Raw genomic sequence first — 25,233 nt, forward strand, 5'->3', positions numbered from 1 at the left:
TAACACCGGAAAGACGGATCCGGCATTTCAATGCATTTTTCTGACTGATCAGGCATTTTTAAGATTGATCAGGATCCTGATCAGTCTTACAAATGCCATCAGTTTGCAGACGGCGACGGAACTGCTTGCCGGATCACTCTGCCACAAGTGTGAGAGTAGCCTAAGAAGGAATCTATTGCTGGCGAGAGACACACTACACAGCCTGCCACTAGCGTGTAACATACGTGTAATATGTCGTATGGTTCTGACGATGCAGCGCTGAACACACAAGTCCATGAAATCACTGAATTTTATTGTTAAATAACCGGATACAAGATGGTTAGTCGCCATGAGACCACCATTCCCACTTCTCTAGGACAGAGGCGGACACTGAGGACTGAGGAAGTTCCTGGGCTGGATCATGCCGCCCTGTTTGCCCGCCTCCTCCTGCAGGGCGCCCAGCACTTCTTGTATGGTGGTGTCTGAGATATCTCCATCCACCTGGGCCAGGTACTTGTAGAGGAATACAAATGTCTGGAAGGGGATGCGTGCGGCGCCCCCCTCTGGGTCCTCGGTCAGTATCTCACATGCATACTTCAGTGCTGTGGTGATGCTGCCCCCCAGGGCACTGCAGGCCAGGGCCAGGAACTTCATCCACTCCACTTCTCTGCCCTGATGGTCCAGCTGCAGGATGCTGAGCAGCTGGGCTTGTGGTAGGCACAGATCCTTCCACTTCTGCTCCACCTCCTCCACAGGGACAATGACCCCGGCGGCCAGCTGTCTGTGCAGCACCCTCAGCAGCCCGGGGGTCAGTCCAGTGTCCGTCTTCTGGGTGGCCACCGGCATCTCCACCCTCTCTTTCACAGGCAGGGGCTCTCCTTTGGATAAAGTGCTGAAATATGCTGCTGACCACTGCAGCACGTCCTGAGGCTGGGTCCGGATCGCGGCTTTGGTGAATTCCTTCAGCAGGTCGGGAAGTTCTGGAGGGATGTTAATCTGCTGAGCGCAGAACATGGGCTCTGGAAGCGGCATGGCAGCACACGGGGCGAGGACGACCTCCGATCTCCTTACAGCCGGGTCGCCAGATCAATAAAGGCGGCTTCACCGAATCCGCGGCGCACGAACTCCCGACGATCGGCTTTCTGTTACTATTTAGCGTCCTCCGTCACCAGGCAACCACCACCAAGACAACGAGGTCACGTTACTGGCGTCAGGTCACGTAGAGTGAGACGGGCAGTCACTTTACACTTTAGCGCCACCTTACGGCTGAGAGCGGAAGCGTAAAAAACCGTACTGCATGTGATGAACATCAATATATAAAATACAAATGTACATATATATATATATATAAATAATGTTATATTAAATCAAATAGCCAGTGATACATTAAATGGAGTGAAAAATCTGAAATCCCACCAATAGTTTTATAGCCTAAGGTTTTCAATAGTCATTACTTACAAACAGACCCCTTAAACGGATATTTCCATCTTAGACTTTTATGGCACGTCCACAGAATATGGCATACATGGCTGACAAACGTAGGTCCGACATCTGGGACCTATCTCCAACACCTGGTTCCCCAAACCCCATTCCTCCTGGTGCATGGCTTGCTTGCCTGTTTCTGTAACTCCCATAGAAGTAAATAGACAGAGCCACTTCTTCATACATTCTCTGCCTTGAAGTGATGTCAGCCTTCAGGTGCTGGGGCCCCAGAGGGATTGGGCAGGGGGCTTGCAGCAATATATATACCTGCCACTGCATAGGGGGGCATTATATACTGGTGCTTGACAAGGCACTACACAGGGGGAGAATTATATGCTGGCACTACAAAAGGAGCATTATATAATAGTACTACAGGGGGAAGCATTATATACTGGCACTACAGGAGGGGCATTATATACACGTATGTACAGGTGAAACTCAAAAAATTAGAATATCGTGCAAAAGTTCATTTATTTCAGTAATGCACCTTAAGGCCTCATGCACACGACCGTTGTGTGCATCCGTGGCCGTTGTGCCGTTTTACCGTTTTTTTTCGCGGACCCATTGACTTTCAATGGGTCTGTGGAAAAATCGGAAAATGCACCGTTTTGCAGCCGAGACCGTGATCCATGTATCCTGTCCGTCAAAAAAATAGGACCTGTCCTATTTTTTTGACGGACAACGGTTCACGGACCCATTCAAGTCAATGGGTCCATGAAAGAACACGGATGCACACAAGATTGGCATCCGTGTCCGTGATCCGTGGCCGTAGGTTACTTTCATACAGACGGATCCGAAGATCCAGTCTGCATAAAAGCTTTTTCATAGCTGAGTTTTCACTTCGTCCGACAGATCCGACAGTATATTCTAACACAAAGGCATTCCCATAGTGATGGGGACGCTTCTAGTTAGAATATACAACGAACTGTGTACATGACTGCCCCCTGCTGCCTGGCAGCACCCCGATCTCTTACAGGGGGCCGTGATCCGTACAATTAACCCCTCAGGTGCTGCACCTGAAGGTGTTAATTGTGCTATCATAGCCCTCTGTAAGAGATCCGGGCTGCCAGGCAGCAGGGGGCAGACCCCCCTCCCTCCCCAGTTTAAATTTCATTGGTGGCCAGTGCGCCCCCCCTCCCTCCCTCTATTGTAATAATAGCATTGGTGGCACAGTGTGCGGCCCCCCCCCTCCCTCCCTCTATTGCATTAACATTGGTGGCAGTGTGCGCCCCCCCTTCTTCCCTCTATTCTTTTAATACATTGGTGGCAGTGTGCGGCCTCCCCTCTCTCCCCCCCCCCCCCCAGATCATTGGTGGCAGCGGAGTTCCGATCGGAGTCCCAGTTTAATCGCTGGGGCTCCGATCGGTAACCATGGCAACGAGGACGCTACTGCAGTCCTGGTTGCCATGGTTACTTAGCCTTAGCAATAGTAGAAGATTCATACTTACCTGCTGGCTGCTGCGATGTCTGCGTCCGGCGGGGAGCTCCTCCTACTGGTAAGTGACAGCAATGCGCCGCACAGACCTGTCACTTACCAGTAGGAGGAGCTCCCGGCCGGACACAGACAGCGCAGCAGCCAGCAGCCAGGTAAGTATGATGCTTCTACTCCGCTGCCACCAATGATCGGGGGGGGGGGGGGGTGCACACTGCCACCAATGCTATTATTACAAAAGAGGGAGGGAGGGGGGGGCGCACACTGGCCACCAACGAGTTAACTACAGGGGAGGGAGGGGGGGGGCCCACTGGCCATCAATGAGTTAAAAACAGGGGGGGGGTCATGTACACAGTTTTTTTTATTATATTCTAACCTGAAGCGTCCCCATCACCATGGGAACGCCTCTGTGTTAGAATATACTGTCGGATCTGAGTTTCACGATGTAGCTCATATCCGACAGTATATTCTAACATAGAGGCGTTCCCATGGTGACGGGGACGCTTCAAGTTAAAATATACCATCGGATTGGAGAAAACTCCAATCCGATGGTATAAAAGGACTCCGGACTTTACATTGAAAGTCAATGGGGACGGATCAGTTTGCAATTGCACCATATTGTGTCAACGTCAAACGGATCCGTCCCCATTGACTTGCATTGTAATTCAGGACTGATCCGTTTGGCTCCGCACGGCCAGGCGGACACCAAAACGACTTTTTTTTCATGTCCGTGGATCCTCCAAAAATCAAGGAAGACCCACAGACGAAAAACCTACGGACCCCGTTTTTGCGGACCGTGACTTTGGGATTTTCATAAACTGTAAGCCATAATCCTCCAAATTATAACAAATAAAGGCTTAAAATAAATAATACAAACGGATTGCATCGCTTTGCATGTAATCAAATCATGAGTCTATCTCATATATTAGTTTCACCTTTTAAGTTGCATTACTGAAATAAATGAATTTTCCACGATATTCAAATTTTATATATATATAGAGAGAGCAGGAAAAACTAAGTTGAATTCATATGCAAATGAGCACTCACAAGTGCCCAGGGGAGGAGTTCAGTGTGTAAGTGCCCAGGCTGCTCTGCCTTCTTTTCACTTTACTCCTCCCCAGCCTCTGCCTTTGCCCGCCCTCCAGACCTATCGATGAGGCAAGAGACTTGGAGGGCGGGCAAAGGCAGAGACTGGGGAGGAGTAAAGTGAAAAGAAGGCAGAGCAGCCTGGGCACTTACACACTGAACGCCGCCCCTGGGCACTTGGAAGTGCTCATTTGCATATGAATTAAACTTTGTTTTTCCTGCTGGTGCAAGTCTAAAGACAAAGACAAATGTACTGTTACAATCCTGTATAGGTGTGCTACAGAGCACTGTATATGGCCATATGGAGCTGACAGACTCCCTTTAAATGTATTTAACTGGGATTTTATATGATAGACCAACACAAGTAGCAAGTGTGTATGAAAAGAAAACGATACATGATTTTTTTAATAAATAAAAATCAAAAAGGTTTGGCGTGCATTTGTATTCAGCCCTCTGTACTCTGATACCCCTAAATAAAATCCTGTGTGACGAATTTCCCTCAGAAGTCACCTAATTAGTACATAGAGTCCTCTTGTGTGTAATTTATTCTCAGTATAACTACAGCTGTTCTGTGAAGGTCTCAGAGGTTTGTCAGATAACATTAGTGATCAAACAGCATCATGAAAACCAAGGAACACACCAGACAGGTCAGGGATAAAGTTGTGGAGAAGTGCTGTGTAAACAAATGCTGTTTACACACCACAATCTGCTTCTGACAGATTTTTGTGACCACATGAATGATTAAATTTCCTGAAGAAAGAGCGTTTTGCTCGTTCAATGGGTAAATGGTGGAACGCAGTGGTTTTTGTCCAGCCACCTCTCGACAATGTGAAAAAAGCCTAACCAGAGCCTAAAATGTCCATGGACCCTAAAATGTCTATATGACATTGACATAATGCTGCCAGTGTTATCCAATACATTCAAGAACTGTAAGCGTTACACAGCATCATAAATCAATATAAGGCTATGTGACCCCATCAGTGCTGGAAAGTCAGGCCGGGAGCTGTGCTGCGCTGCTGTGACACACGCTCGTCTGCAAGGAGCCTAATAGCTTAACTCTGTGTAAGGTACTAGTTTAACTGGTTGCAGACCGCCCACATTCTTCAAACACCTCTGCAGAGCCTGCAGCTGCAGGAGAGGGACTTCCTACAGATAAGACAGAGATTGTCCACCGGGCCGGACTAGGAATGAAATTCAGCCCTGGCATTTTAAAACTTGTGGTGTGGTAAATATGAAATATGTTTGTACCCCCCCTGCTCCTCCCATATTTGGATGAACATCACATTCAGGGCTATGACACATAAAGGAGAACACAGCACCACATACCTATTATATCCAGTGGCGTCTCCTCTAATATAGACGTTCTCTTTCCTCATATTCTCCTTTGAGACCAGACCACCATGATGACTTCTTTCAGCCACATCTTATCTTTGCAGAGTTTGCCACACAGACATCTTAGGTTACTCATTTTACCATCATTCTTCCCTTCCTGGTACCCCAACAGTGTTATCCTGCTGCTACCCCCAATACTGTGCCATTTATGTTCCCAAATGCCCCCAAATACTATATACTGAAGAAATAACATTACAATACAGATTAACTCCCAAATAACAAATTTCGATAATAATGGACGACCACCTGAGTCAAACAGAAGAATTGTGTAGAAAGTGGTCAAAATTAAAACTCTTCCAGCGATTGCCGCAATTGCCGCTAGCAACGGTGTGCACATCTATCAACACCAGCCGGACAATTGTGGATCCAGGAGCTTTTCATCTGAGCGGTAGGACCAACCGGTTATCATTCTGGTGCCGCCGAGCATCTCTTTTAGTGTATGTCTTGGTTCTGTGTACCAACACCTTCTGTTTGGCAACCCGCCGCGTTGCTTCTTGTTTATGTCAATGTATTTCTATTATCATGGGACCTATTTTCTAAAAATTCCAATTAAACGTTAAGTTTAAATTTTGACCACTTACTACACAATTCTACAGATTAACTCCCCCTCCCCATACCAATAGTGCTCCCAAAAGTCTTACCAATTCAAATTATTTCCCAGTAGTAGTGCCCACCATATTGTGCCCAAATATAATAATGCCCCCACAGTACCTACAGTAGAAATAATGCCCCGTAGTGCCCTCAATTGCAACAAGACCCCATAAAGTGCCCCAGTAGTAATAATGCCCCCTAAAATGCTCCCAATGTTAATAGAGCCCTACCATAAAGCCCATGTAGAGCCCCTGATATTAATAAGGCCCTCTTAAAATGCCACAGTATTTATAATACACTCTATAGTGCCCAAATACAACCCACCCTTTAGTGCCCTTTGTACAGTAGGTATAATGTCCCCTATGTAGTGGCCCCAGTACTTATGTCCTTATGTAGTGTCTACAGTAGTTATAATGACCTCATGTGACAGAGAAAAAAACAAAAAAAAACAACAGAATACTCACCTGTCCCTCTTGTCTCTTCTGGTGTGCAGCTTAAGTTGCCTGCATCCTGGCATGATAACATGAACGCTTTGCGACCACCTGCCCTGTTTTATAGGCTTGAAGCTTAGTGGCCTTTGGCCTATGAGGGCGAATGGTGGGAAATGATAAGATGCCCTACAACAATGTGTTTTCTAGTGGTGTTTTAAGACAGCTTCCTGTTTGTTTGTTTTTTTTGTTTTTTTTTGTCACAGTTGTTTTTTTTCAAATCACAGTATGCTCTGGGTGTGCAGTTTTTTTTAGGTGTTTCCCCATAGACTTTTCTTTGGAAAAAAAGTCTGAAGGAAATGCCACCAAAAAAAACACATGTAAAAATGTATGAATTTCATGGCGTTTTACAAGCCAAAAAATGCCCCTAAAATTAACAAGAAGCCTCATAGGAAAAATCGATAATAAAATAAATTAATGATAAAATGCCACTTATAAAAAAAATAAAAAAAATAACTCAACCACTATTAGCACAAACTACAGAAATATCCCCATCCTTCACTACCGAAAGCGATACTTCCCTTATTTAAAGATTACCAAAAAGGGGGACACAGCTTAAAGGGAACCTGTCACCGGGATTTTGTGCAAAGAGCTGAGGACATGGGCTGCTAGATCGCCGCTAGCACATCAGCAATACCCAGTCCCCATAGCTCTGTGTGCTTCTATTGTGTAAATAAACCGATTTGATACATATGCAAATTAACCTGAGATGAGTCCTGTCCCTGACTCATCTCACATACAGGACTCATCTCAGGTTAATTTGCATATGTATCAAATCGGTTTATTTACACAATAAAAGCACACAGAGCTATGGGGACTGGGTATTGCGGATGTGCTACCGGCCATCTAGCAACCCATGTCCTCAGCTCTATACACAAAATCCCGGTGACAGGTTCCCTTTAAATATGTATTTTAGTGGCGATAGAAACAATGTTAAAAAATACTTATTTGCTTTTCTTATATTTCCCCCTGATATCTCTAAAACTTAAAAAACAGTCATATAAAAATGGCATCAAAATGATGTCCCAGGTATGACAAAAAAGATACAAGCATTATTTGAATCACAGAATGAGAAAAAAAAGTTATTGCTTTCAAACCCTCATGTGCTTAAAAAAGAAATAACTTTGAAAAATGTTTTTTTTTTCTTTCCATTGTCATATTCTGACATTCATAACATTTTTATATTTATGTCTATGGAGCTCTCTTTTTGCAGGACGATCTGTATTTTTCATTGATGCAATTTTGGAGTGTGTATGACCTTTTGTTTGCTTTTTGTTGAATTTTTTTGGGAGAGGAAGAGACCAAAAACGCCAATTCGACGCTGTTAGGCCATTCACCATATGGGATAAATATTTTTATATTTTAACAATAGGGGCATTTTAGGATGTAAAAAAAAAAAGGCTCCGTTTAACGGAGGGTATAATAGCCTATGGATGAAGGATGCCTCTGTATGGTATCTGCCACTGGCCTCCGTTAAACGGATGCCTCTGAGAGCTCCTGTGACCTCCCTGCCCATATATGGACAGTTGTTAGAGGATCTCCCTGAGGCAGAGAGCAGAGGGGGTTGGGTACAATCCTGCCAACAAGGACAGGAGTCGTCTGCAACTCTGTTGGCATGGGTGTGAACAGGTTGGAGGAGGATTTGTAACTCCTCTGTTCTACCGCTGCAGGAGGACAGAGGAGATGTAAATACTCATGTCCCGCTGTGTTCGCAGGGGGGAGCCGACAGGAGGGGCAAGGGCAGTTCAGCAGCTTGTGAGCTGCAGAACTACCTGGGGGAAAGGGTTAACTGATAAATCAGGCAGACACACAGAGTCATGTGACTCCTCTCTGCTCAGTGTTGCCTGCGCTAGGTAGGAGAGGACATATCAGCAGCGCATCCCACTGTTAAGGTATACGGTACAGCCTTCCATCAGAGGTATACATGGGGAATCCTCCTGTCGTATACCTCTGACGGAAAGCTAATAACGTGATGTGAACCCGCCCTGAAATGTAGAAAGGGGTGATTTAAATTTTTATGCCTATTTAATTTTTATATATATTATTAAAAACTTTTTACATTTTTTTTTCACCTTTTTGTTTAGACCCCCTCCAGGACTTTACCATGCGATCGTCTGTTCGCTTATACCCTAGACTGGTAGGCTAACCACTGCAGTCTATGCGAGAATTAGTACATTCGTATCAAGTCCGTTATAGGAACTTTGTTATGGCAGGCCTTTGAGAAGGCCTCAGGCTGCCACAGCGATCGAATGGCTCCCGCAATCTTTGTTCAGTCACCAGGAGCACAGTGCTCAAGGTAAATGACCACTGAGCTGCTGTAGTCAGTTCTAACCATGGCATCTGAGGGGTTAAAAGTCTGTGATCTGAGTTGTCTCTGATCATGGACTCTGCCACCGAGTGTCTGTTGTGTAAAACAGCATGCATCCAACAGCTGTGGTGCCCGGTCATCTCCTGAGTGGGCAACATTTAAAAAAAACCTGACATATGGTTGTCTGGAGGAGGTTAAACTGTTTATAGTGCCAGTAGTGGACTAAAACAGCGGTGGGATCATACCATCATGGCCGTGGAAAGGTCTAATTAGCAAGAAAATGAACTTTTTGGTAAACCCTGCTCCGTGCCTTCCACTTGGTCTTAATTGATGGCTTCAGTGTTGTCCTACATCCCTCTTCCACCCCTCCCTCTGAGCATTTTGCAACCTTCTTTGTATATTTGACTGCACTATTATATATGTATATGCACTGCATTATTCCTGCAAGAAGTTGATGAATGAATTGCCAACAGTCTACACCAAAGGTCCAGAAGGGTGTTACCAATTGGGTACGTTCCCCTGCAGCACTAATTGGATAATGTCAGACCGTGCCTGCACCCTTTTAGCTCTTGTTGGCTCCACCCAGCTTTTTTCAAAGGCCGCTATCTGCCATTGACCACAAATGGAGCCAAAGGGGCATCACGCTTTTCTTGCCCTGCTTGCACGTCATTCTACTGACTGATGAAGGTCACAACCCCTGGAAAATCGACAATTGGACACTGATGGCATATACTAGTGATGTGTCCATCAACATCTGTAATGTCATTACCCCTGAGTGATTATTTAGCATAGATGTTATCTGCAAAAAATGTTGTTTGAAAGCAAAGTTTTCCTTTGATCTTAACTATATAGACTGTTTAACCCTTTCGCTACCAGCGCTGTACATGTATGGTGCTGGTGCGGTCTTTAAACATGGCACCCGCTCGCGCGTGCAGCGGGTGTCATAGCTGGCGGGTCTCTGCTGTTTGAAATGCTGATAGTGAACATTACAGCCTTTAGGTACTGTGATCAACTGTGATCATGGCTTCTAAAGGGTGAAAAACCTGGAAGCGCACGTTTCCGGGTAAATACTGGAATCCCTGTGCGATCAGGGATGCTGGTAATTAATTCTAATAGGCTGGGTCTCTTCAGAGAGATCTAGCCTATTAGAGCTGCAATTCCTATGTTGGCCTGCCATCTATGTATTTCTATACTCCCTCTATAAAAAACAAAGTAGTGGACATTGTAGCCTCCCAAAAAAAAAAAATATATAAAAATTTTAATCACCCCCTTTTCCTTAAAATAAAATAAAATAAATAAATAAATAAATAATTAAAAAATATAAACATCATGGGCATTATCACGTTTTAAAACACCCGTACTATTAAAATATAAAAATATTTTTCCAATACGGTGAATGGCATAATGGAAAAAAGTATCAAAATAGCCTATTTGTTATTTTTTCATTGCTTTTCTTACTCAAAAAAACTGAATAAAATGTGATCAAAAAGACGCACACACTCTAATATGGTATTAATAAAAACTACAGATCATCCTGCAAAAAAATGAGTGTGTAACGGATCTCCTTGCACCCCGACCGGGTACCTCCGTCGATAGATGCTCCTAGTGCTTTCCGAGGACTCCAAGCACTCCACTTGGCACCATACGCACTGCAGACCCCACGAACCGCCACAGCTTGGTTGGGGTCTCACCGTCCTCCACCCACGCTGGACCTACGACAAGGCTCCAGGCTCCAGTGGGTGAACCTCTCCTACAGCCAGAGAGCAGGAACAGCTCTTACAAGAGCTAGTAGTTATGCCAGGGGAGTATAGCAAATCTTCAGCGTATAGCAATCCCCCAGTTTTTATCAGTTATCCAAACACCAGTCTCAGCATGATGAAGGATAAAACAGGAACACTTTATTGAGGGCTACCCGCCCGTATTTATACAGGTCTCCATCTGGTGGACACGCCCCCAGGGGACCAGAATGGAGACTGCGACACACCGACCAGATACAGCACATCCCCACAATGCATCATGGTTTCCTCCTCTCTGCCCCAGAGACAACCGAGGGATAATCCAATTATCTCTTAGGACAAAGGGGAGATCGCCAATACACATGCGGGGACAACAGGACAGAAATCACCAGTTAAACACACAATGTCACACCCTCCCAGCAACCACAGACATTTAACATATTCCCAGATAGCTCAAGTCTGAGTACATATCATTAGGTGAATGGCACTCAGACCACACGAATACAATTAAACTAGCCATCTGGGTGCCCTCACATAATAAAATACAGTTCCAAAGACAGATTTTAAGCTGTGCGGCCGGCCTGTGTTCTTTAAAGTTAGTATAGGCCATAATCCTGAGGCAGGAGGCTAGCAACCAGCCCCCTCCAAAACACCGTGGCGAGGTTGGTTTCGTCACACATCTCCCCCTTCCAGGGAAGACTAACCAGATACCTGACCTCACGGTCAGTACCTGAGTTAGTCTGGCAGTCCAACCACAACCCCATACTGGACCTGTTGAATTTTGGGGCCTGGCTCTGTTCTGTATGTCCCCAGCTGTGGAGTGGGCATCTGCGACTCCTTGCTGCCTTGTGGTTCTCCAGCTTGGAGCTGTAGGTACTTGGTGGGCAGAGGCCGACTGCGCTCTGCCCAGATGCCAGCTCTTCCGCGGGGGTAGCCTGTGGAAAGTCCGGCTCTGAAGAAGAGGGTAGGGGAGGGCAGAGGCCGACTGCGCTCTGCCCAGATGCCAGCTCTTCCGCTGGGGTAGCCGGTGGGGAGTCCGGCTCTGGAGAAGAGGATAGGGGAGGGCAGAGGCCGACTGCGCTCTGCCCAGATGCCAGCTCTTCCGCTGGGGTAGCCTGTGGGAAGTCCGGCTGTGGAGAAGAGGATAGGGGAGGGCAGAGGCCGACTGTGCTCTGCCCAGAGGCCAGCTCTTCCGCTGGGGTAGCCTGTGGGAAGTCCGGCTCTGGAGTAGAGGATAGGGGAGGGCAGAGGCCGACTGCGCTCTGCCCAGATGCCAGCTCTTCCGCTGGGATGGAATCAGGAAATCCTATCCCCAGGACCTTGTTGCAGATCGGCTGTGGAGAGGAGGAATCGCTTACCTCCTCCTCCAGGCATTCCTGCAGGGTTGGTGGGGGATCTGAACCGGCCGTCCAGTATCCTGGTAGGCCTGGTGCAGAGACCGCGGTCCCATCTGCACCATCGAAGTTAGGGGTGCTGTCCCCCTGTGGTTGGGGATAGAGACCGGTTGTCTCTTCTCTCTTTACAACACACTGCTGCTGGGGAGTCAGACCGACTGTCTAGACTCTCTGTAACGCTGCCTGGTGCTGGGTAGTGGGTGCGACCATCTCCACTCCTAGTAATGCTGGTTGCTGCAGGGACGGGGGACTGACAATCTCCTCTCCCTGTGATCCTGTCTGCCGCTGGGGAGAGAGACCGGTTGTCATCTCTCCCTGTAAGTTAAGCTGTCGATGGGAAGTCAGACCGACTGTCTGGACTCCAGGTAATGCTGGCTGTAGTTGGGGATCTGGGCCGGCTACCCAGCATCCCTGTAGGGCCAGTGGAGAGACTTCGGTCCCATCTCTACCTGCCGTCGGGACGTCTTCCCAGAACCAGTCAATGAAGTTCCCTACTTTGGGAGTTGGTAGGGAAGCAGGGGGTATCGCCGGCAAGTCTTCCCAGTTGTAGGAGGGCAGATCTGGCTCTACTTGTCGAGTAGGTTGGGGATGAACAGAGCTGAGCAGGTGTTGGTAGGTCTGCTCCAGCTCCCACTCCCTTGTTACCAGGTGGATCATGTCTTTGCTCACCTCCCTTTCGTCAGCATAATCATGCATGCCCATCCGGTAGTCGTAGATGTCCCAAAACCTAGACTCCTCCGTGCTGCCAAGATCAATGTCCTCCTCCAAGGCATCCCATAGTAACCCAGGTCCATCATAATCCTCACCCTCGGGTCTGTCGTGCTCAGCCATCCAGGGGGAATGTTGAATGACATGCCACCTTAGGGCCTGGTAAGCGTCCTCTAGCCAAAGCTCCTTACATACCAGGTTCTGGAGCTCTGTTACCCAGTCATCCAGGGGCCGCTCTCCCAAGAGACCCATCCGCATCGCCACACGCTTTTGTAGCCGCTGCTCATAACTGGGGAGACTCTCACCTCGCCGCTGCTGGGCATCTTCCAGGGCATCATACCAGACTTCCTTTCTGTCTTCATCCCTCCAGTCCGGGTCATCATCCTCCTCGTAGTGGAACGCTGTTCGAAGACTAGCCGATTCCATCCTGCTGTAGCCAGGGGCGCTGTACGGATACTAGCGTTGCCCTCAATATACTCCACGAACGGTGTCTCCGAGCTGCTTCTCCTCACACTAGATCGCCATCCCACTGCTGCCACCAATGTAACGGATCTCCTTGCACCCCGACCGGGTACCTCCGTCGATAGATGCTCCTAGTGCTTTCCGAGGACTCCAAGCACTCCACTTGGCACCATACGCACTGCAGACCCCACGAACCGCCGCAGCTTGGTTGGGGTCTCACCGTCCTCCACCCACGCTGGACCTACGACAAGGCTCCAGGCTCCAGTGGGTGAACCTCTCCTACAGCCAGAGAGCAGGAACAGCTCTTACAAGAGCTAGTAGTTATGCCAGGGGAGTATAGCAAATCTTCAGCGTATAGCAATCCCCCAGTTTTTATCAGTTATCCAAACACCAGTCTCAGCATGATGAAGGATAAAACAGGAACACTTTATTGAGGGCTACCCGCCCGTATTTATACAGGTCTCCATCTGGTGGACACGCCCCCAGGGGACCAGAATGGAGACTGCGACACACCGACCAGATACAGCACATCCCCACAATGCATCATGGTTTCCTCCTCTCTGCCCCAGAGACAACCGAGGGATAATCCAATTATCTCTTAGGACAAAGGGGAGATCGCCAATACACATGCGGGGACAACAGGACAGAAATCACCAGTTAAACACACAATGTCACACCCTCCCAGCAACCACAGACATTTAACATATTCCCAGATAGCTCAAGTCTGAGTACATATCATTAGGTGAATGGCACTCAGACCACACGAATACAATTAAACTAGCCATCTGGGTGCCCTCACATAATAAAATACAGTTCCAAAGACAGATTTTAAGCTGTGCGGCCGGCCTGTGTTCTTTAAAGTTAGTATAGGCCATAATCCTGAGGCAGGAGGCTAGCAACCAGCCCCCTCCAAAACACCGTGGCGAGGTTGGTTTCGTCACAGAGTGCCCACACAGCCCAGTATACATAGTTATGCAAAAGTTATGGGGGTCAGAATATGGTGATGTAAAAAAATAATGTAACTTTTTTTTTCTCAGTATTTAGACATATGAAACCTATACATATGTGATATCATAATAATAATACAGACCCAAAGAATGAAGGGCAAAGGGCCGCAAAGGGAAAGCCACAGGGACAAAACCCGTAAAACTGTGGAGGAATAGGAATAACTTATCCCGCAAAAAACAAGCCCTTGTGGATATGTGCCATGTGGATTTGTGAACAGAAAAAATAAAAAAGTTAGGGCTAGAGGATGACAGGGAAGAAAAGTGAAAATGCAAACACAAAAAAAAAAAACTCTGGTATCCTAAGGGTTAAGTGAAAACATGCTGTATACTGTTTATTTCTCTTTGATACACAAGTGTTTAGGGATCTCTTTTCCATCTTTGTCTCTTTAGTAGTAAGTATATCTTGAAACCAACCATACAAAAAGATGTCCCTATTTCGATCCACATTCCATATTTTTCTCACTCTCATCAGGAGAAAGGGCTATTCTCGTAAACAGGATTCACGAAAATAGGACCTGCTATATAATTTGCGGAATGACCACAAAGAACCACGAAAAAATATAGATGAATGCATGGCTCCACAGAAATGGAATGGTCAGAGTCTATCCCTAAAAATGTGAATAACGCACTGAAAAAAATATCCATTGGTGTATAGGAGCCCTAAATCAGACACCGCCATGCTACATAGTGTGAAACAAGCCTTAGTTCTAGCATTTGAACCCCATATGACACAGACAGACTGTCCCACGCTATTTTCCATCACCTTGGACAGCACATCATCCTGCAAGTAACTGTTCAAATAGATCCTTAAGCAGAAGAATTATCATGTACCTGGTGTGGAAATGAGTCTTCAAAGGATTTCTCTAAGTCCATGTTAACTGAAACCAGGGTGGTGGGTGGTTTTCCATCACTGTCCCCTGGTTCCAAATTGGATTCTGCATCTGAAGCTTCTCTTGGTATTTCATGTGCATTTATCAGCTGAGGCTCAAAGACTTCCTTTGTAATATCACCATTTACTGGCTCCAATTCAACCTCCTAAAATGCAAATATAAGGGACTATCACCACTTCTGAATCCACTTACTCTTCTATTAAACACCTTCTATTAAGAAACAAGGCCAGCCAGTTGGGGTAACAGCCAGTGGAGTAGGTCACCACAGTGCCCCCCCCCCCATAAGTACCAGCCAGTTGGGGTAACAGCCAGTGGAGTAGGTCACCACAGTGCCCCCCCCCCCATAAGTACCAGCCAGTTGGGGTAACAGCCAGTGGAGCAGGTCACCACAGTGCCCCATAAGTACCAGCCAGTGTCGGGGTAACAGCCAGAGGAGCAGGTCACCACAGTGCCCCATAAGTACCAGCCAGTGTCGGGGTAACAGCCAGTGGAGCAGGTCACCACAGTGCCCCATAAGAACCAGCCAGTGTTGGGGTAACAGCCAGCGGATCAGGTCACCACAGTGCCCCATAAGTACCAGCCATTGTCAGGGTAACAGCCAGTGGAGCAGGTCACCACAGTGCCCCATAATACCAGCCAGTGTCGGGGTAACAGCAGCCAGCGGAGCAGGTCACCGCAGTGTCCCATAAGTAACTGCCAGTGTCGGGGTAACAACCAGTAGAGCAGGTCACCACAGTGCCCCATAAGTACCAGCCAGTGTCGGAGTAACAGCCAGCGGAGCAGGTCGCCATAGTGCCCCATAAGTACCAGCCAGTGTCGGGGTAACAGCCAGTGGAGCAGGTCACCACAGTGCCCCATAAGTACCAGCCAGTGTCGGGGTAACAACCAGCAGAGCAGGTCACCACAGTGCCCCATAAGTACCAGCCAGTGTCGGGGTAACAACCAGTGGAGCAGGTCACCACAGTGCCCCATAAGTACCAGCCAGTGTCGGGGTAACAGCCAGTGGAGCAGGTCACCACAGTGCCCCATAAGTACCAGCCAGTGTCGGGGTAACAACCAGCGGAGCAGGTCACCACAGTTCCCCTTAAGTACCAGCCAGTGTCATCATATCAGAACCGACATAACCTCTACGAAGCTCCAGTGCTGGGCTGTGCTGGGCTGTGCTGGGCTGTGCTGAGCTGCGAATAACTGGAAGAAGCACAGTTTTTTCCCCCATCTTGTGTTTCATTATTTGTATGTCTACGTAGGTGTTTCAGACTATTTGTATGAATTTTTAACATTACCTTTAATTATTTGTAGGGGACTTCTATATATTTTTAATTTCTATATGACATCACATTATTGCTTGTGTATATAAAATGCAAAATAATCTAATTGGACATAAGTGCAGTATATGATTACTGGACAAACACTCTGTGCCTTTGTTAGGATCATGGCTGTCAGTCCAGGGGTATGTTCACACACAGTAGATTTGTTGACAAAATCCCTAACTCAAACCTGTCCCATATATCTGAATAGGGGTGTTTCTTCAGCATGTGCATGGATTACTGCAAGACCCATTCAGATAAATGGACGAGCTGCATGAATTTATGCAGCAAATCTACCATGTGAATAAGCCTTAAAGGGTCAGCAGATCTGTACCTATGAAAGCGGCTGACCTGTTACATGTGCGCTTGGCAGCTGAAGATGTGATGGGGGAGCTGGCGTAGATTTAGAAATGGCGGTAGATCAACGGAACTTATGTAGAGGCCGGCGCCTCTACATAACTTCAGTGGACCAGCGCTGGGCCAGTCTTAATAAATGAGCCTCTAAATTCATTGTGCAACAGCACTAAACTCTCCCCTAGAATACTGCTAATATTCCTCCATAATGCAACATGAAATGATATGTGCACCTATTCTTTATCCTGCAGATGCTGCATGCATCTGTGACAAAAACTCTGTGCCTTATTTAAAATGAAAGGCACAGAAAGGTAAAGCATGAGCTACAGACACCATGACCCCACAGGCATCGTGAATTTGTGCAACAGACTGTCTGAGACAATAAGAAACTAAATGGGACATTTTTAAAGGCATCCTAAATTTTTATTGTGAGAGGTACATAACTTATGGGAATAAAAGGGTCAGGAAAATAAAATACGCAATGTGGATGAATAAAAATGTAAAGGGGGCAAATGACAAAAAGAAAGCATTTAAATCACTAAGGGCTCTTTCACACCTGCGTTCTTTTCTTCCGGCATAGAGTTCCGTCGTCGGGGCTCTATGCCGGAAGAATCCTGATCAGTTTTATCCTAATGCATTCTGAATGGAGAGACATCCGTTCAGGATGCATCAGGATGTCTTCAGTTCTGGCCCGGAACGTTTTTTTGGCCGGAGATAATACCGCAGCATGCTGCGCTTTTTGCTCCGGCCAAAAATCCTGAACACTTGCCGCAAGGCCGGATCCGGAATTAATGCCCATTGAAAGGCATTAATCCAGATCCGGCCTTAAGCTAAACGTCGCTTCGGCGCATTGCCGGATCCGACGTTTAGCTTTTTCTGAATGGTTACCATGGCTGCTGGGGACGCTAAAGTCCTGGCAGCCATGGTAAAGTGTAGCGGGGAGCGGCTGAGCAGCATACTTACCGTCCGTGCGGCTCCCGGGCGCTCCAGAGTGACGTCAGGGCGCCCCAAGCGCATGGATCACGTGATCGCATGGCACGTCATCCATGCGCATGGAGAGCTCTGACGTCATTCTGGAGCGCCCCGGGAGCCGCACGGACTGTAAGTATACCGCTCCCCCGCTCCCCACTACTACTATGGCAACCAGGACTTTAATAGCGTCCTGGCTGCCATAGTAACACTGAACGCATTTTGAAGACGTATCCGTCTTCAAATGCTTTCAGTTCACTTGCGTTTTTCCGGATCCGGCGTGTAATTCCGGCAAATGGAGTACACGCCGGATACGGACAACGCAAGTGTGAAAGAGCCCTAAAGCAGGAAGGTAGTGAAGAAGTGCTAAAACAATGATGAAAAAAATAAATTATGTAGAAAACCAAAGAGCCAAAGAGAGTAAAACTAACCCTAAAAAGAATAAAACTAAAATTTTTGGCTCTTTATAAAATGAAGACAGATGCTTACTTTCTTTTTGTGGTCGTGGCAACCAAGAGAATGCACCCCGTCCCACCTGAGACTACCTTGCCCCTAAGCGGTTAGAGTTATGCCGCAACCGCGCCGTAGTAGGGACACCTGAAAGAGGGCATCCCCTTTAAGAGTAGTGGATAGTAAGGGTGGGTGGGTGGGGAAACGCTGTAACGACGTACAGAGTGAGAGGGACGCTGGCTGTTGAAGTAGGCACCCATGCCCCTCCCACAAATACAGGCCAATGAATCGGCCTTACACATAATGACAATGTCTGTTCCACAGAAATAGCGCACAGCAAATGGGGTACCAATATTCAAAAATGGTTAAAAAAAACTGAGCCTGAAAACTATAGGCCAGCAAGTTCAACCTCTGATGTGGGTGAACTGAGGGCTTTCTAAAAGATCCCATCCTGGAATATCTAAATGAAAGTAAGTGTATATAACGCTGTATCGGCATGGGTGATTGTGATTATTTTAGGAGGTACGTTCTAGACTTGACCACAGTGAATCAATGGATGTCGTATATCTGGACTTCTCCAAAGCATTTGATGCTGTGCCACATAAAAGGTTAGTATATAAAATGAGAATGCTCGGACTGGGGGAAAATGTCTGTATGTGGGTGAGTAACTGGCTCAGTGATCGAAAACAGAAGGTGGTTATTTGATTGGGTCACCAGTGGGGTACCACAAGGGTCAGTACTGGGCCCTATTCTCTTTATTATATTTATAAATAATCTTGTAGAGGGGTTGCACAGTAAAATACCAGTTTTTGCAGATTATATTTGATGGGGTTATCCGAGATAATTAAAAATCTTGGACAGCCCCCCAACAAATGGCTAAAATAAAAAAATGCTGACATACTTAGCACTGTTCTCTCTGTTGCCAGTCTGGTCCTTCTCCTGTTTGTTTACAAACTGCAGTGGTAGCGGTGCTGTACCGGTATACGTCATGTGACTGGACCAGTGGTGCAGAGAATGGCGCTGGGGGAAGCGGTAAGTAAGTATAGCATCATTTTTTATATTAGCCAATTGAGAGGTTTATTCGAGATTTTTAATTATCCACTGATAAATGTGAGTTTATCCACCAGGGAAGAGAAATACATGTCAATAGTACATACTATTTGGAAAAACGCTGATTAACACTGAAATAGAGACAGACATCACTTGACTGTAAGGGGAAGTCCGCAAGTAGCAGAATTGCTGCAGAAAATTCCTGCAGCAATTCTGCAAGTATTTGCAGGAAATTCACGGCAGCAAATTTGCACCAAATTGTTCAGATTTGAGTGCAGATTTGCTTTTGGATTTCAGATAAGGCACCTGGCAAGAGGAGAAATTAAGGGGGAAAAAAGAATACTCCCCTCCCCAGGCTCTCTTGACCGCTCACATGCCAGTCTCTGTAACACCCAGCCTCCTGTGATGCAGTCTCATCCCGTGACTGTCTGCCGTGGTTACATGAGAGGAGACACCACTGCAGGAGGACGGGTTCTTTAGGGTCCTGCATGAGAGCAGGCAAAGGAGCCAAGGGTGGAGGAGTATGCTCTTTTATAATGTTTTTTTATTATTACTTATTTTATTTTATTTAGGACTAACAGATTTTGCTGTAGATCTGTAAGTATCAATTGGGGTTTGTTTGCAGATTTTGACTTCTCCTCTGAACTTGAGGGTAAAATACAAACCCACAACAATTTAATGTCTGATAAGCTGTAGAGTTAAAAATCTGCACAGCAGGTCATTTTCCACGCAGAAAATATAAACAGCGGGAGGTTGATATTCATACAAAGCTCATTCTCTTTACTGGTACTGATACTTTACTGCTGTGGATTTTCCGTCTGCAAATCTGAATGGGAAATCTGCACATTACGTTACACGTGGACGAGCCCTAAAGTGTCAGGCAGCTGCGGCCAAGGCTAATGAGATCATGGGGTGAATCAAAAGTACACGTGATGAGAACATAGTCCTACCACTTTACAAATCACTAGTCAGACCACACATGGAGTACTGTGTACAGTTCTGGGCTCCTGTGAACAAGGCAGACATAGCAGAGCTGGAGAGGGTCCAGAGGAGGGCAACTAAAGTAATAACTGGAATGGGGCAACTACAGTACCCTGAAAGATTATCAACATTAGGGTTATTCACTTTAGAAAAAAAGACGACTGAGGGGAGATCTAATTACTATGTATAAATATATCAGTGGTCAGTACAGAGATCTCTCCCATCATCTATTTATCCCCAGGACTGTGACTGTGACGAGGGGACATCCTCTGCGTCTGGAGGAAAGAAGGTTTGTACACAAACATAGAAGAGGATTCTTTACGGTAAGAGCAGTGAGACTATGGAACTCTCTGCCTGAGGAGGTGGTGATGGTGAGTACAATAAAGGAATTCAAGAGGGGCCTGGATGTATTTCTGGAGTGTAATAATATTACAGGCTATAGCTACTAGAGAGGGGTCGTTGATCCAATTTTTTTCCCTTAAAATGAGGAAAATTGGCTTCTACCTCATAAGTTTTTTTTTACTTCCTCTGGATCAATAAACTGGATGGACAGATGTCTTTTTTGAGTCTTACAAACCATGTTACTTATGTACATGAGCCCTAAAAATATCAGTGCACCACAATCAATATGAAGCAACAAGTGACCAGCAGTGTATACAACATGTAAAGGAGAGCGTGTAATACATTAAGTTACTGTCAGAGTGCTGCTTTCTTAAAGGGAGTGTGACACCAGAAAATGACCTACTGTTTAATTCACATTTTTATGTTAAACAAGTTTTTAAAGAATTTTTGGAATTTTTTATGTCAATATCTATATTTAAACAAAAAAAAAAAAATCCTGCAGTTTCTGCACTGGTCACTAAGCCTAATAATAGGCGCCACTTCTTGGTCTGTACAGATCACTTGGTTATCTCCTTATCATTGCAGTCTCACTATATAACCTCTGTGTGCAAACAACACAGGATCCAGCATTCACAATAGATGATATCACAGCTTATCAGCTCCTTCCTGACCTCTGCACAGGTCACAGAACATGCCTAGAAAACTCTCTTATAGAATTCAATGAGGTCCTCTCCTGACCCTCGTGTCTATGGTCCATGAGGCTGACGTAAAGCAATTTTTTAATGCTCTATAAGAGCTGTTAAGAACAGCTCTGGCAAGATGGCCGCCCCCATAATTGTGTTTAGGAAATAGAACAGATTAGTAAAAAGCATATGTATTGCTATTTGGTTTTAACTGGCATAAAAAAAAAATGGTGACACGTTTCCTTTAATAAGGTCCTTGAGAAGAGCTTTAAAGTATCATTTTTTCATTTACTTTTTTTTAGCTTTGTGTAGGGACAGGGATTTTAAAGGGAACCTGTCACTTCCCAAAAAACATCCCAAGCCGGCAGCAGTACCTGAGAGTAGCCAGCAGCGTGTTTGTAACAATCATTTTCTTCCTGCAGGCAGATGAAGCAAAAGCTGTAAAAACATTCTTTAATCCCCTGCCCGGCGCGCTTCTCTAGTCAGGCTTGAGGTCACGGAGGCAGCGGCCTCCTTGCTTCAAGTCACGGTAACCACGCCCCCTTCCCTGCCCATTCGCTGTGATTGACAGCGCTTATGCACGAGAGTTCAGCTGGCTTTGCCAAACTTCCAGCTGTCAATCACAGCGAAAGGGGCAGAGAAGGGGGCGTAGTTACCGTGACTTGAAGCAAGGAGGCCCTCAAGCCTGACTAGAGAAGCGCGCCGGGCAGGGGATTAAAGAACGTTTTTACAGCTTTTGCTTCATCTGCCTGCAGGAAGAAAATGATCATTACAAACACGCTGCTGGCTACTCTCAGGTACTGCTGCCGGCTTGGGATGTTTTTTGGAGGTGACAGGTTCTCTTTAATTATCTGTGTAATATACTGTGGTTGGGAAACAATGTAAACTTCTGACTTCTGTACCTGTTTGTCCTCACTATTTTCCTCTTTTTCAGAATCCTGACTCTCACTTAACATTTGCTTCACTGGCTTGGCAGAGATCTCCTCCTGTAGCTTGCTCATGTCAATCTCATCTTTTTCTTCTGCGAGCTGCTGAATGAGTTCTTTGAAATTCTCCACTATCTGTTCTTTAGACTCCAGTCTGCAACCAAACGGCATAATAAAAAATAATAAGTCATAAAAAAAACTAAAACTTCTAGGTTCTGGGTCAAACCAGAGTGCAGACCTACAGTGATCAGCTAATTTTCAGTGGACTTTTATTTAGAGAAGGGTTAGTGGAGGAAATGGACAACAGAAGATCTTCAGATCAGCCTCATCCAGACAAGCGAAACCTTTTTAAAGAGGTTATCCAAGACTAACACAGACCTCCTAGAATAGCCGACCTGTGGTGTTGATTATATTTACAAAGTCCCCGTCGCTGGGTTCAGTCTCTGTTGCTCCCAGGCCGGATCTTCCTCTCCCTACAGTGCTTATATCAACATTCCTTCGATGAAGGGGGGGAAGAGGGTCATGACCATTGGGGCCTGTTCCTTGCTACCCTTGCTTCACAACAACTGATCATGTGTACCTCCATCCATGGATATTGATTTATGTTCTGCAGGGAGAGAAAGTGCTAGCCAAAAAGCGACATAGACTAAACCCAGCAATGGGGACTAGGTATGATCATCACCACGGGTTGGCCACTTTGGGAGGTTTGTGTTACTCTTGGATAATCCTTTTAAGGACTAGTAGATCTCTTGAAGAAAAGCTACATTTCTAAAAAAAAAAAAAAAATCTCTTGAAGAACATACTAATCAAAGCTCTGGTGATTTGGATTGATAATTGCTGGATATCTCGGAGAAACCATGACTGCATTCTTTTGGTATAAACTCAGAGATTCTACCCATACAAGATTCTAACATGTCTCAATAACATGCTGGAAGACATTTAAAAAAAAAATTTATGGCTTATGAACTGTGAACCAAATGGTGAAGTTTAAATCGCCTTCTTTGGACAATCTTTTCTTCTTAGAAGTGTCCCTCAAGGATAAGTTGATGACAGGGTGTCCTACTGCTGGAGTAATTTGTAAGGGAACCTTTCAGTAAAAGTTCTAGCTCCAAGACAAGAGAGATGAAACACTACACAGTTTGCAATGAAATCAGTGCAGTGTCCATGTAATGAATGGACATTTGGGGTCCTTCAAAAGGAAAAACATTCTTTGTAGCCACTCTTCACTCTGGCTAATAGATAAAGGACATGCGTTAGGACCTCTCTCTAAACACTCTATCAGGGTGTTTGACAATGAGCTTTCTAAATCAAACAATCCCTTTAAGTAAAATGCTACACCTGGAGTATAATATAAACCAGTGAATGTACACATAAAACCACAATTACTTATTGAATGCAAGATCACTGCTAGCAGTGTCCTCCACCACTGTTTCAACAACTTTGTTTCCAATCTTTGGCCGCTTCAGATGACTGCTTCTTGTGCGAGTGGAGACAGGTGTTACGTCATGTTCTAGAATAAAGGTGGAATGAGTAATTTTGATTAATTGCCCATATACTAAATCTGCTGGATCACACTTTTTTAGGCCACTTTCACACAGTCAGTATTAGGTCAGTATTTTTCATCAGTATTTGTAAGGGTACTTTCACACTAGCGTTTTTCTTTTCCGGCGCTGAGTTCCGTCCTAGGGGCTCAAATCCGGAAAAGAACTGATCAGTTTTATCCTAATGCATTCTGAATGGAGAGTCAGTCCTTCAGGATGCATCAGGATGTCTTCTGTTCAGTCTTTTTGACTGATCAGGCTTTTCAGAAAAACGTAGCATGCAGTATTTTTACCTCCGGCCAAAAAGCCTGAACACTTTGACTGAACGCCTGATCAGGCTTTTTTCCCATTGACTTGCATTAACGCCGGATCCGGCCCCGTGTGTTCAGTCAAAACGGATCCGGCTTTTGCATGTTAAACCCGAAAAATGTGAAAAAAAAGTTAAAGTCCATAAATGGCGGATCCGTTTTTTCCAATGCATTTTTCCATTGTGATCGAAAGCCTGATCAGGATTCAAATGTAATCCGTTTTCACACGTTTTTCCGGATCCGGCGGGCAGTTCCAGTGTCGGAATTGAACGCCGGATTAAAACAACGCTAGTGTGAAAGTAGCCTTAAGCCAAAACCAGGAGAAGGTCCAAAACACAGAAGAGGCAACAATCTTTCTGGCATACTTTTTCTCTGTGGGTTCCTGGTTTTGGCTTACAAATACTGATGAAATACTGACCATGTGAAAGTGGCCTTGAAACTCTGTGCAATTATGAAACCGTATTTCTAATATATGAGATATCAAAAACTAAAATGCAGACACATATTTTAGCCTTTCTTTTTTTTAATTAGGGAAATATGGTTTTGTGAAAGGACAGCTACCACATTTCACTGCACTTGATTTTTATGTTTCATGAATTATTCCACCTAATCTCATAAAATGGTTGTCCCATTTGAACATCTATGGCATATGTGTAAGATATGTCAAAAATGTCAGACAGGTGATTAGTGTGCTCTTCCTTCACTCTGGGGGCCCCATTTCGGAGAAAGGAGTGGGTCCCAGAGGTGGGACATGCACTCATCTGACATTTATGGTATATCCTAAAGTTGAGAAGGGACAACCCCTTTACTTTTTACATATACATTATTTTCTTCAGTTCTGTAAGTATACAGTTTCTTTACCTTCAGCGGTACTGGCATCAGCATTCGTAACAGTTTTTTCCTCATCTGGTTCCACCTAAAGTGAAAGGTAACAGCATTATGAAGACTTAGGCCTCTTTCACACGGGCGTCATGTTTTTTGCCCGGATAAGAGGCGGGTGCGTTGCGGGAAAATGCGCAATTTTTCCGCGCGAGTGCAAAACATTGTCATGCGTTTTGCACTCTCGTGAGAAAAATCGCGCATGTTTGGTACCCAAACCCGAACTTCTTCTCAGAAGTTCAGGCTTGGGATTGTTGTTCTGAAGATTGTATTATTTTCCCTTATAACATGGTTATAAGGGAAAATAATAGCATTCTGAATACAGAATGCTTAGTATAATAATGCTGGAGGGGTTAAAAATAATAAAAAAAGTTAACTCACCTTCTCCTCTTGTTCGCGTAGATGCCGGTCTGTTCTTTAGCTGTGGACTGAATGACCTGAGGTGATGTCAGATCACATGCTCCAATCACATGGTCCATCACCATGGT

The 25,233-nt window shown here is 45.6% G+C and overlaps 2 protein-coding genes across 4 annotated transcripts in view; both read right to left on the reverse strand.

Annotated features, from left to right (window-relative positions):
* Window positions 1-25,233, reverse strand: part of FAM169A (family with sequence similarity 169 member A) — a 95,655-nt gene that overhangs the window by 10,054 nt on the left and 60,368 nt on the right. For 2 of the 3 annotated variants that reach the window (XM_044291833.1, XM_044291842.1), the window contains exons 9-12: window positions 24,728-24,782; window positions 23,404-23,527; window positions 21,994-22,171; window positions 14,897-15,100 (exon numbers count right to left, since the gene is read on the reverse strand). In XM_044291833.1, the coding sequence (XP_044147768.1) occupies window positions 14,897-15,100; window positions 21,994-22,171; window positions 23,404-23,527; window positions 24,728-24,782 (561 nt within the window). The remainder of the gene's footprint in view (window positions 1-14,896; window positions 15,101-21,993; window positions 22,172-23,403; window positions 23,528-24,727; window positions 24,783-25,233) is intronic. The other variant, XM_044291849.1, reaches the window with a different exon arrangement.
* Window positions 315-1,127, reverse strand: ROPN1L (rhophilin associated tail protein 1 like). Its single transcript, XM_044291861.1, has one exon. The coding sequence runs from the start codon at window positions 1,009-1,011 to the stop codon at window positions 352-354; it is 660 nt and encodes a 219-aa protein (XP_044147796.1). The 5' UTR covers window positions 1,012-1,127; the 3' UTR covers window positions 315-351.

This window comes from Bufo gargarizans, chromosome 1 (assembly GCF_014858855.1).
Source record: "Bufo gargarizans isolate SCDJY-AF-19 chromosome 1, ASM1485885v1, whole genome shotgun sequence".
In the NCBI taxonomy this organism is placed as follows: domain Eukaryota; kingdom Metazoa; phylum Chordata; class Amphibia; order Anura; family Bufonidae; genus Bufo; species Bufo gargarizans.

What these genes read in the sequence shown, in the direction of transcription:
- ROPN1L (XM_044291861.1), bottom strand. Translation starts at nt 1,011, where the DNA reads ATGCCGCTTCCAGAGCCCATGTTCTGCGCTCAGCAGATTAACATCCCT.